The 11,948-nt window shown below is 50.3% G+C and overlaps 1 protein-coding gene and 1 non-coding gene across 2 annotated transcripts in view; both read right to left on the reverse strand.

The window, feature by feature from the left end:
• The window catches only part of NFE2L2 (NFE2 like bZIP transcription factor 2), a 39,442-nt gene extending 29,093 nt beyond the window's left edge, over nt 1-10,349 (reverse strand). The window contains exon 1 of the mRNA XM_062188318.1: nt 10,190-10,349. Coding sequence (XP_062044302.1) covers nt 10,190-10,234 — 45 coding nt within the window. The 5' untranslated portion in view covers nt 10,235-10,349. The remainder of the gene's footprint in view (nt 1-10,189) is intronic.
• On the reverse strand, nt 4,172-4,278 carry LOC133768410 (U6 spliceosomal RNA). The gene has a single exon (XR_009866953.1). It is a non-coding gene; the product is annotated as a U6 spliceosomal RNA (small nuclear RNA).
• Nucleotides 10,350-11,948: the final 1,599 nt, after the last annotated feature.

Raw genomic sequence — 11,948 nt, forward strand, 5'->3', positions numbered from 1 at the left:
GACGGGGTGTTTCCTGGTTGTCACAATGACACTAAATACCCTGTAATGTGGCATGCCCTCCCACTCTGAAGAGAAGTCCAGTCCATATGCTACATGAGCTCCTTTGAAGTATACCGTTTTATTAATCTTCGTAAAGGTGTCCCTCATTCTGTATATTCTAACATAACTCCACAGTCATCAGACAAGGAAAGAGACGGGGAAGGAGTCACACAGGAAATGGAGGGGGGGCTGGATTACAGATACTGAAAACCCCCAACATGGAGCTGGTGCTGTGGTGCAGCGGGTTAAGCTGCTGTCTGTGAGGCCGGCATCCCATATGAGCGCAGGTTTGAGTGCCCACTGCTCCACTTCCTCCAACTCCCTGTTAATGGCCTGGGAAGAGCAGCGGAAAGTGGCCCACATAGTTGGGCCCCTGCCACGCATCTGGAAGACCTAGATGGAGTTCTTGGCTCCCGGCTTTGGCCTGGCCCAGTCCCAACTGTCACAGTCATTTGGGGAGTGAACCAGCGGATGGAAGATCTCTGTGTCCTCCTCTCCTTTCTAACTTGCCTTTCAAAAAAAATCTTAAAAAAAAAAAAAAAATCCCCACTGTGCCACCTGCCAGCCATGTGGTACTGGACAAAGGGCTTCACCTCTTTCAATAGGTTTCTATGTCCATAAAATGGTGACATCATAGATTCACTGACAAGATCAGGTAAGATAACATGTTAGGGGCAAGGATAGTGCTGGCAGGTGCTGGGTCAATGTTCTTCCCCATGAAACTGCCAGTTCTGCCTGTACAGTCGGCACCCCACACTGGTTGAGTTCTGTCTCCTCATATGCAGCCGACCATAAGACAGAAAATATTTGGAAAAAAAAAAAAAGATCTCATGTATACTAAACATACGGGCTTTTTTCCTTGTCATTATTCCCTAAGCAGGATGGTACAGTAACTACTTACATGGCATTTACATTGTATTAGGTTTTGGAAGTAACCTGGGGAGGTTGTGCGAACAGCATGGCCTCTTGTATGATCCGCACACGTTGGCGTCTGCTGGGAGTCCTGGAACCCTATGCCCTGTGTACATCCAGATGTCCTGTAACGCTGCAGGCTGCTCTTCTTCACACGGCAGGAAGAAGGGTGCCAACATCAGCAACTGCAATGAGACACTGTCTCCGCACTTCCCGCTGGCTTCTTTTAAAGATTTACTCATTCATTTGGAAGGCAGAGTGAGAGATCGATCTTCCTTCTACTGGTTCACTCCTCCAAACAGCCACTATGGCCAGGGCTGGGCCAAGCTGAAGCCAGGAACTTGGAATTCTATCCAGGTCTCCTACACGTGTGGCAGGAGCCCAAACACTTGGGCCATCCTCCGCTGCTTTTCCAGGCGCTTTAGCACGGAGAGACCTGAAGCACAGCAGCCAGGACTGGAACTGGCACTGGCTCCGACACAGGAGGCCGGCGTCTGGCGGCTTAACCCGCTGTGCCGCAACACTGGGTCCCTTCAGTTTCCACTATTGTCTTCCCTGCAAGCGCCCGCGCACGCACGCACGCGCGCACTCACACACAATCACTGAAGCGTTACAGCGCAAATGAACTTTGTACTCAACAAGGAACTCTGCAAACAGGAGGCACACAGGAGGCACCACGTGCTCCCAGAGCCCGAGTCCTGTGGGGGCGGGACCCACGAGGGGAGTACTGGCCACCCACACCACTCTGAGGAGGAGAGGAGACGATTCACAGGGTCAAGGGGAAGAGATGGGAGGTTTCCCTCCCTTCCCCTCACCCCCGCCTGCCCAAGAGTCGCCACTCTCCAAAGGCCCCCCAAACACGCAGCCTCCTGAAGAAGCATCTAGCCGAGGGTATCTCTGGACGACAGGCACGGACCTGAACCCACGGGATGGTTTTCACTCTTGGTCTTGGCCTCAGTGTGCGAACAGCGAACATCACATGGACGGCGTGGGGCCCGAGGGCGAGGGAGGGCTGTCGGTCAGCGCAGGCTGAACCAGTCCTCCTTGTCCTTTGTTGCTAGTTTGTCAACATGCATTTTTTTTGAATTTTTATTTATTTGAAAGAGATTTTATTTTGAAAGAGAGAGAGATTTTCCATCTGCTGGCTTGTTCCCCAAATGGCCGCAATAGTTAGAGCTGGGCCAGGCTGAAGCCAGGGGCCAGGAGCTCCATCCAGGTTCCCCCCATGGGTGGCAGGGAGAGCTGTCACCTGCTGCCTCTCAGGCTGTGGATTAGCAGGAAGCTAGAATTGGAAGCTGATCTGAGAATCAAACGCAAGCAGTGCAATCTGGGATGCGAGTGTCAAAGGCAGCAAGTTAACTATGACACCAAATGCCTACCCTCTCCGCGTGTATTCTAATCACATTTCATTGAGAATTACCAAGAACAAAACCAACTTCATCAAAAATTTAGGATTTTTATGATAGTTTTTATTTTCAGTAGTTTTTATTATCAGCATTTTCATGGTTAAAGAAAAAAAATTTTTTCCCCCGCTAGGTCAAAAAATTCAAGGTTCTTCAAGACTACAGCAGCAAGGCTCCCTGCTTCAGGACTGCAGAAGAAACCAACAAAAAGCACAGGTCTTTAGTCAATGCTCAAGAACACCAAGCAGCAGTGTAATTCTATCAACCATCAGATCTCTGTGTATGTCCCATTCACAGCAGGCAAAAAAGCGCTATCTTCATTCCCCTCTATTCTAACCCCTTGGGCTCTGAATAGGCTGAATAGGTTCTACATCTAGGTGAGACATCAAAATTCTGTGCCATAGCAAAAGACATAAAGCAAAGTTCCACGTGCCTTATGAGAGGACCACCGACACACCCGGTCACACTACGCCCAAATTCAGGTCATTCCTCGCAAAGACCATGGAGGTACTACCCCGCTCTGTCTGCTGCATTCCTGCCAAGAACAGACATGATTCCAGAAAACAAAGGATGCATCACATACAGCCTAAGTGTTAACACTGAAGTCCTTGGGGTTGGAGGTACTTTAAACACATATTGTGTATATCACTCAGCACAAAACTCCTAACAAGTAAAAGACGCTGTGCTTTTGAACTTAAAGCAATGGGAAGGACATATTAAAAGAGTTTCAAAGTACTGTTGACTAGAAAAGCACACAGCTTCCTGAGAGGTGACTAAATAACCCCCATCAAAGGGGCAATGGACAAGGACCAGACTGGAGTTGGGTCTCACAAGTCCTTCCTGGCAGCCCTAGGTGGGGAAGTGGAGGTGCACAGGGAAGCTCCCACCCTCAGGTCTCCCAGGTACAAGTGCAATGCTGCAGGTCCATGTGCCACATCCCTCGCAAATGATCTGGAAGTTAGCACCCCCTCCCCCACCAAACACGTGAGCCAGAAAGTCATTCAGGTAAGCAGAGGTGCTAGTCACTGTGGTCAGGATGTAAAACTGGACCTCACTATCACTGCCTAGGCGAAATGTTGATCCACACATTGAAATAGTGTTTAGCAATAACAAGCAATGAAGTTACAACAAGACTGAACCTTGAAAACATGCTAAGTGAAGGAAACCAGTCACAAAAGGGCAAGTATTATGATCTCATTTACACAGCATGTTTAGAATAGGCAGGTCCATAAAGACAGACAACAGTTGGGTGGTTAGCAGGGGCTAAGGGAGTTGGGGTGGAGAGAGAACAGAAGGGACTGCTGATGAGGGTGGGATTCCTTTTTTGCTCACATCCACAAAGACTTTTAAATGTGAAACTTTGCAACACACCGGTATTATAGTACATGTTCTATAAAAATGATCAATTACGGGGGCCAGTGCTGTGGCACAGTGGGTAAAGCCACCGGCTGCAGTGCCAGCATTCCACATGGGTGCCGGTTAAAGTCCGAGCTGCTCCACTTCCGATCCAGCCCTCTGCTGTGACCTGGGAAAGCAGTGGAAGATGGCCCAAGTCCTTGGGCCCCTGCACTCATGTGGGAGACCTGGAAGAAGCTCCAGGCTCCTTGCTTTGGATCAGTGCAGCTCTGGCCATTGCGGCCATCTGGGGAGTGAACCAGCAGATGGAACCTTGCTCTCTCTCTCTGTAACTCTGCCTTTCAAATAAATAAATAAATAAAAATGATCCATTACAAGTACTTCCCACTCTTTTTTTGTGTGCTTCCCACTCTTAAGAGTTCTTAAAATTCCTTTTTTTTTTTTTGGCATTTGTGAAAAACAAAAATATGGAACGCTTCACGAATTTGCGTATCATCCTTGCGCAGGGGCCGTGCTAATCTTCTCTGTATCGTTCCAATTTTAGTATATGTGCTGCCGAAGCGAGCACGAATTCTTAACACTGATAGTTAAAAAGTGTGTCTGGCTAGGACAGAGAAAACTTCAACTTTCAATAAGCAGGGTTTGAACAGTTTTGGTTTTTTTACAGGTTAGTGTAATGTAGAATAGCACTCATATGTTTCCAATACCACTTGGGAATGTAAAAATTATATACTTGAATATTTTTACTTTGATTTCCAGGAAACATACCATTAGCAACTGAAGAAGCCTTGGCCATTACCTTAAAGCATTTCTCTCCTTTTGAGATTCATGTGTTCATTTATTTATTTGAAAGGCAGAGTAATGGGGGTTGTTAAGGAGACAGGGAAGGGTGGGGGCCAGAGGGAGAGATCTTCCTCTGCTGGTTTCATTCTCCAAATGGCTGCAACAGCTGAGGCTAGGCTAGGCTGAAGTCAAGAGCCAGGAACTCCACCAGGGACTCCCACATGAGTGGCAGGGGCCCAAGTACTTAGGTTATCTTCTACTGCCTTCCCAAGCACATCTGATTGGAATCAGAGGGGCTGGGACTTGATCAGGCACTGGACTATGGGATGCCGGCCTCCCAAGCAGCTTACTTAACCACTATGCCACAATACCAGCCCCTTAAAGCTCTCCCCTTTCTCTTTTAAAGGTTTATTGAACGGCTCAGTTACAGAGAGAGATGCAGAGACAGAGACAAAGAGATCTTTCACCTGTGGTTCACTTCCCAAATGGCCACAATGGCTGGGGCTGGGCCTGGGCCAGGCTGAAGCCAGGAGCCTGGAACTCCATCGGAGTCTCCCATGTGAGTGGCAGGGGCCCAAGCACTTGGGCCAGCCTCTGCTGCTTTCCTAGGTGCACTTGCAGGGGAGCTGGATCAGAAGTGGAGCAGCCGGGACTTGAACCGGTACCTGTATTGGGTGCTGGCATCACAGTGAAGGCTGAACTAGCTACATCACGATGCCGACCCTCAGGCCTGTTTAATAAATATTTGATGGCACTTACTTAGAACCAAGTGGCAATGAAATTTCAGTAACTCCTAGAAATCAGATTATCAAAATGTAAGGTCTATTCTCCATCTTCTGAGAAATGTAAAATAAATACTCAGTCTTATTGCCATAGACACCGACAAACAGGTTGATTATTACATCTAGTAAACTTGAACTCCTCTACTTCAAAATTTTTATCACCTTTCAGAAGTGACTGGGCCAGGCATTTAAATTCCCTAAACCAGCTTTTAAACAAATCACCTGTCAGATTCTAAAAATTCTGCAGCATACTTAACTCAGACAAATAAAACAAGAGTTCCAAAAACATTTTATTCATCAATAAGGACTAAGATCATGCAGTACCTTGTTTCTCAGTCCTTATCGTTGGGCCGGCGCCGCGGCTCAATCGGCTAATCCTTCGCCTGCGGCGCCGGCACTACATGATTTTTGAAAGGTACTATTCTCAAAGCTGAAAGTAAACTTCAACTAGATAGATGGGTTCTTATGCTTGCTTCAATAAGAAAGTGTGGGAACAGGGCATTAGTGTTCACTCAAGCCAACAGGTTTCTGCTAGCCACTGTCAAATCCCTCCCACCTACCCCATTCTACCCACTTCTCTTCAGCCCGTTTTCACCCTATCACACTCTTCACACTTCACTACCAAACTTACTTTTTTATTTTTTATTTTTATTTGTTTGAGATGCAGAGACAGATCGAGACCTCCTAACCACAGGTTCTGCCCTCAGTGGCCAGAGCTGGGTCAGTGATGAAGATGGGAGCCCAGGCCGTGGCTCACTAGGCTAATCCTCTGCCTGCGGCGCCGGCACACGGGGCTCTAGTCCCGGTCGGGGCGCCGGATTCTGTCCCAGTTGCTCCTCTTTCAGTCCAGCTCTCTGCTGTGGTCCGGGAGTGCAGTGGAGGATGGCCCAAGTGCTTGGGCCCTGCACCCCATGGGAGACCAGGGAAGCACCTGGCTTCGGATTAGCACGGTGCACCGGCCACAGTGGCCATTTTGGGGTGAACCAACAGAAAAAGGAAGACCTTTCTCTCTCTCTCTCACTGTCCACTCTGTCAAAAAAAAAAAAAAAAAAAAAAAAAAGGATGGGAGCTCGGAGCTCAGTCCCGGTCTCCCAGATGCGGGCAGGGACCCATCACTGGAGCCATCACTGGCTGCCTCCCAGAGTCTGCACTAGCAGAAAGCTGGGAATCAGCTCAGGTACTGCAATGTAGGATGTGGGTGTCCCACCAACTAGGGCAAGTTCACACCTTTGGTCCCTACTTCAAAATAAAAAGAGCCAAGAGAACTGGAGAATATACCAACCAACAGACCAGACAAGGGCCGAATGACAGACTCCAGAAGCTAAGAGATTTAGTTCAGTAAAAGAAAAAGGAAAAAAAAGAAAGGGGAATCGCTCCCTGAGAAATGTGAGGCAGAATCTCGCCATCCTCCTCAAGTCCCAGGAGTTTTTTTCAACTACATGTTACTCTATTACTATATTCAGAGACAGTCCTGGCTCTGTGAGTTACACCCACTTAGGCCTAGGTCTTCCTTAAAAGCCCACAGGCAGTGATGCCCCAGAGGCGTTCCATCTACCCGCTGTATCTCACAAGGGCCACCTCCTCCCTCAAACTGCATAAGGGCTTGGTAATCGGAAAAGGTACGGAGAGTAATTATTTTCCTTCCTACCTCTCCTTCCCCAATTTCCTCAATTTATCCACGCTTTCAAAGGTGTTCACGTTTAACCAAGATCAGTTTGGAAGTCTTCACTGGAAGCCCCTGGAGTAAGTACTACTTAGGTTTGAAGGGCCACTCCATGGTCAGGTCCACCTTACAGGGCTCTTGGTCTCTGTGCCTCTGTCCTAACCCGGAAACTGGACCTACCAGTATTTTCCCTGGGGTTACTCTGAAGTTATGCATGTGAAGCAATTATTATCGCATTGCCTGGCATGCAGGGAAGTGGTCAATAACTTATCTATTATCATCGTAATGGAAATTCTTCCTGCACACTGACGTTAACCCACGTCCAAGGAAAAATTAGAGGAAATATTATTTATGCAACCCTCCCCCCTTTTTAATGATTTATTTATTTGAAAGACAGTTACAGAGAGAGGTAGAGACAGAGAGAGAGGTCTTCCATCCGCTGGCCAAATGACCAGAAAGGCCGGAGCTGCGCTGATCCGAAGCCAGGAGCCAGGAGCTTCTTCTGGTCTCCCACGTGGGTGCAGGGGCCTAAGGACTTGGGCCATCTTCTACTGCTTTCCCAGGTCATAGCAGAGAGCTGGATCAGAAGAGGAGCCGGGACTAGAATTGGCACCCATATGGGATGCCGGTGTTTCAGGCCAGGGCTTTAACCCGCTGTGCCACAGCGTGGGCCCTGCAAAACCCTTTTAAATGGGTCTGGTCAGGACATGAAAGCCAAGAGCTGGGAACTCAACCTAGGTCTCCCATGTGGGTGGCTACTTGAGCCATCACCTGAGGTCTCCCAGGGTGAGTATTAGCGGGACGCTGGAACTTCGAGCTGAGCCAGCACTCCAACCCAGGCACTGTGATATGGGATGTAGGCGTCCCAAGTGGCATCTTACCTGCTACACCAAACATTCCCTTCCTTAAGCTATTTTCAGTGCAGAAAGACTGAGATGAGTTATGCATTTATCCTCCTATGTGCTGCTTCCACAATCTCTCAAGAGATTTTTCATGTATCTAAAAAGTCAACTCGTTCTTTGCTTAACATTAATTCAGGAGACAAAAGGCCTGTCCTATTTTTATGTCTGACTTTTAAACATAATCTTAGTGTCCAAGATCAACCATATCCCTCATCTACAAAAGTACTTTATCTCTCCAAGACACCTTTGCAAAGACGAATGGATGTCCCTCCCACAGAACGGAGATACAGAGCAGTAGGCTCTTCTTCCCCGCCTGTTTATCAACACATCCTCCGCGCAGAATGAAAACCTATCCTAGTACCACTTCACTTCTGGAGTGTTGCTGTGAAAAAGGTCCAAAGAAACCTCTGACAGTCCAAACTCTTTTACGGACTACAAATGATGATTTGATAAGAACCATAGTTACAGACATGAAACCCATTCTAAATTTTAATGTTTTCCTTTCCTCACAGTCTTCGAATACACCAAGTGACGTCCAATTACAAAGGCGGAAAAGCAGCCATTTTTCTCAAACAGAATTGAGAAATTCCCATTTAAGAGAAAACTAGTAGATAGGTTTTGTTCACTTTTGTATCTGGACTGCTATATCGCACAGCAAAGAAAAAGACCAAAGTTCATTTGCATCACATATTCTTTGGTCAAACAAGCTTGCCAACAGATTACAGTTTAAAGAAGTAGAAACTGCCTCTTCGTACTACTGGGAACTAGGAGAATACAATCGCAGTCACTACTGGGTGAAAGTTCAAGGCAAACAACTTTAAAGGAAAAAAATACAACACACTGTCAATAACTTAAAGCCTCACATTGGATCTTGGAGGTCGGGCTAAAACTGGATTCTCATTAAGTGCAGAAACATATTTAAAGCACCTATCAATGAACACATTTCCAGGATTCAGTTTATTTCTCTAAAAACCTAATCACAAATACACACACACACACTTGTTCCTTTAAAAGTTCCTACAAAGAATGAGTAGAAACTTGTGTTCACTTTTAGAACAATTTACAAAAACTTGTTAGTAAAGTATTATGAAACCCAAGTGTCCCCACCCTCTACCCTTACAAAGAGGGGGAACAAGCTAAAAAAATAAATTCTCTAACAGAAAAGGGAAACTAGATAAAGCACCTAAGAGAGAAATAGTAAGTGAAGGCAAAAAAAAAAAAAAAAAAAAAAAATTAGTAGCAGCCTAAAAGCAACAGAAATCCTAATCTACACCCACAACTCTTACCCTTGACAGCACAGAACAGAAAATCCTGCCTTATACATTTCGGAATTGCAACTCTGAAACGCTAAATCCAAAGACAAAGCCGCCCTGGGGAAAATAACAATTGCGCAACAGATCCACAGCTCCAACTTGTCCCTTGGCCCGGGCGCTCGAGGTTTGCACGCTACGAGCAGGAAAGGGCCAACTGAGGGCCGCCGTGACAGCCGAGGACACCACGCGGCGCGAGCCGCCGCGGGGAACCGCGCCCGCCGCCCGCTCTCATCCGACTCCGACGCCCTTTCCCGCACTTCCCGCCGCGCTGCTGGGGGCCGGGCGCGAGTCCCGCACACGAGCTTTCCCCCGGCCCGAGCGGGCGCGCGGCGCGGGGCCAGCCTCCGCACGTCGAGGCGTCCGTGGGCGCCGGGCGCTGGGTTACTTCCTCCTCCCCCAGGGGGCTGGGCTTCCAGCTCTCGGGGGTTAGAGCGAGCCGACGGATCGGCCGGTTAATGACTTTGCAAAGAAGCGTGCACAGACGGCCCAGCTGGGCGAGCGCGCCGCGCCGCCGCCCACGCTCGCGGAGCTCACGGGGCCTGGGTCGGAGGCGGCGGCGGGCAGGGGCTCCGAGTTCTAGCCCGGAGGAGACCTCAGCTCCCCCGAGAGCGGCCCCGTGACTAGGCACATTTTTTGCCGGCTCCGAGGCGGGGGAGCCGCACAACCCCGGAAGGGCCGGTCCGCGCCGGCCCAGACCGCCAGCGTCCACCCCCTCCGGCCGGGCTGCCGAGCTGCCTCCGGGGCCACGGGCAGTCTCAGGAGGCCAGCCGAGGTCCTGCGTCCCGGGCCGCGACTGGGAGTGCCCCCCACCGTCCCGCGCGCGCGGGCGCAGCACCAGTGGCCCTCGAGGGCCCGCGGGCACGCCGTGGATCGGACCACCGGGCAGCATCCCCACTCCCCTCGCGGTCCCTCCTCGCCCAGCCTCGGCGCAAGCGCAGCGGCCGCGGTTGTGGCCGGCGGCTGTCCCTCCGCGGCCGCGCCGCTCTCGCGCCCCTGCCCCGGCACCACCAGGGGGTCCCCGGGGTCCGGGCGGCACCTGCTGGGACTGCAGTCCCGACGGCGGTAGCTCCAAGTCCATCATGCTGAGCAGGGGACCCGGCGCTGGGGCTTCCCGACGGCGACCCTGCCCCAGCTGCCGAGGCGCGGCGCTGGCGGCTCCTCCGGGATCCCGGGCACTCGCTGCTCGGCGACACGGCCCAAGTCGCCGGCGGGGCTCGGGCCCGCTCCGCCTCCCGCCCCCCGAGGGCGGGGCGAGAGCCCGGGCCCTTCCTTCCCGGCCGGCCGCTCGGGCCGCGCGGCCGAAAATCCCCCGCCCCCGCCGGGGCTGACGCAAGAAGCTCGCGGGCCGGGGGCGGCCGGGGCGGCCGGCTGCGGTGCCCGCGGGCGGGGTGCGGAGGGGAGGCCGTGGGCTGGGGCTGCAGGTGCCGGCGCTCACTTTGCCCTCCCCGCCATCCAGGGCCGCACTCTCGCCCGAGGGATTAAGAGTTGTTTGCGGAAGGGCGCTCGGGCCCGGGGCTTTGAGACAGTTTAAACAGTTGGAGCAAACACTCCCGGGGGCGCGGCGACGGCGGTGGTATCGGGGCTGCAGGACCTTGCTCCGCTTTATCGCACCCCGCCGCCCGCGAGTGGCGCCAGCCCGCGGGGCGGGAGCTCCCAGGCCTCCAACTGCCCTCCGGCCTTGGGCCCCTCCGGGCTGGGGGCCAGACGCCCTGCCCAGGGGAGGTGCAGACCACGCCGGGAACTCGTGTTCGCGGTGACCCCGAACGCCCTCGGCTTCCGCGCCCGCGCCCGGCTGCGGTGGCCAAGGGCGCACGGACCAGCCTCTGAGCAGGGGAGGGCTCAGGATCGTCCCGACTCAGGCGCCTGTCCACGCTCCAGCGTGCTGTAACCCGTCGGTTTCTTCTTCGAGTGCTCACGATACAGTTAAAGAAAAAACAAAACAAAACAAAAAACACTCAAACACCAAGTTATGAAATGTTACCCGTTTGGTAACATTTTCCCAGAGAAATAGTTGAAAGATGATCCCCAATATATGAAAGGTTGTAGGGTCATGAATGATTTTTAGCCCTCTCTTTGTTACTTTAAAATTTCCAATGAATATGTCTTATATTTTAAGACATTTTAAAATTAGTCACTGCCCACAGAAAATTTCAAGCATTTGAAAACACGAATATTGAGAATTCGTTTATAAAAGATTTAAGAGGGTAGGTGAATTTTTTCTTTCCTTATATACATTAGCAATCTTTCTAACAAGACTGGTTTTCAGTTTTTGACCAGAAGAAACCTATCAGGAGGGAGGGGGCAGCGACAGGAGGGGAGGTAGCACATCCAAACGAACCCAAAGTGCCAAGAACTTACTTGTCCTCGATGGCATAATTTAACAATCTCAGTTTTTGCCTGCCAATTTTTGTATTCAAATATTCCTGGAGATAAGTAGTGAAGCCTAAATGAATTACTTGTAATGGAAGCAAGTTTCTTTAACTTGAATTAAACCCGTTCAGCTATTGTGTTACAAGCCTGCAAAATGATCTGCACACTGAAAATAAGCTTAGGTGAAATTATTTACAAGGAACTTGCCATGAAAGATGCAGAAGTATTATGAAATGCCATTTCTGCCTCCAAGTAGGAGACAGGAGTATATTGTTAACAATTCTAGTTACTTATTAAAAACTACTACACCAGAGAAAGCAGACAATGATCCCAAGAGGCAGGAGATGCCAAGGCCCTTTATGATATGGTGACTGCCCTCAAGGAGTTTATAACGTATTTGGCATTTCCTTGTTAAGCAACAAAGA

The sequence above is a fragment of the Lepus europaeus genome, chromosome 1 (genome assembly GCF_033115175.1).
Source record: "Lepus europaeus isolate LE1 chromosome 1, mLepTim1.pri, whole genome shotgun sequence".
NCBI lineage: Eukaryota > Metazoa > Chordata > Mammalia > Lagomorpha > Leporidae > Lepus > Lepus europaeus.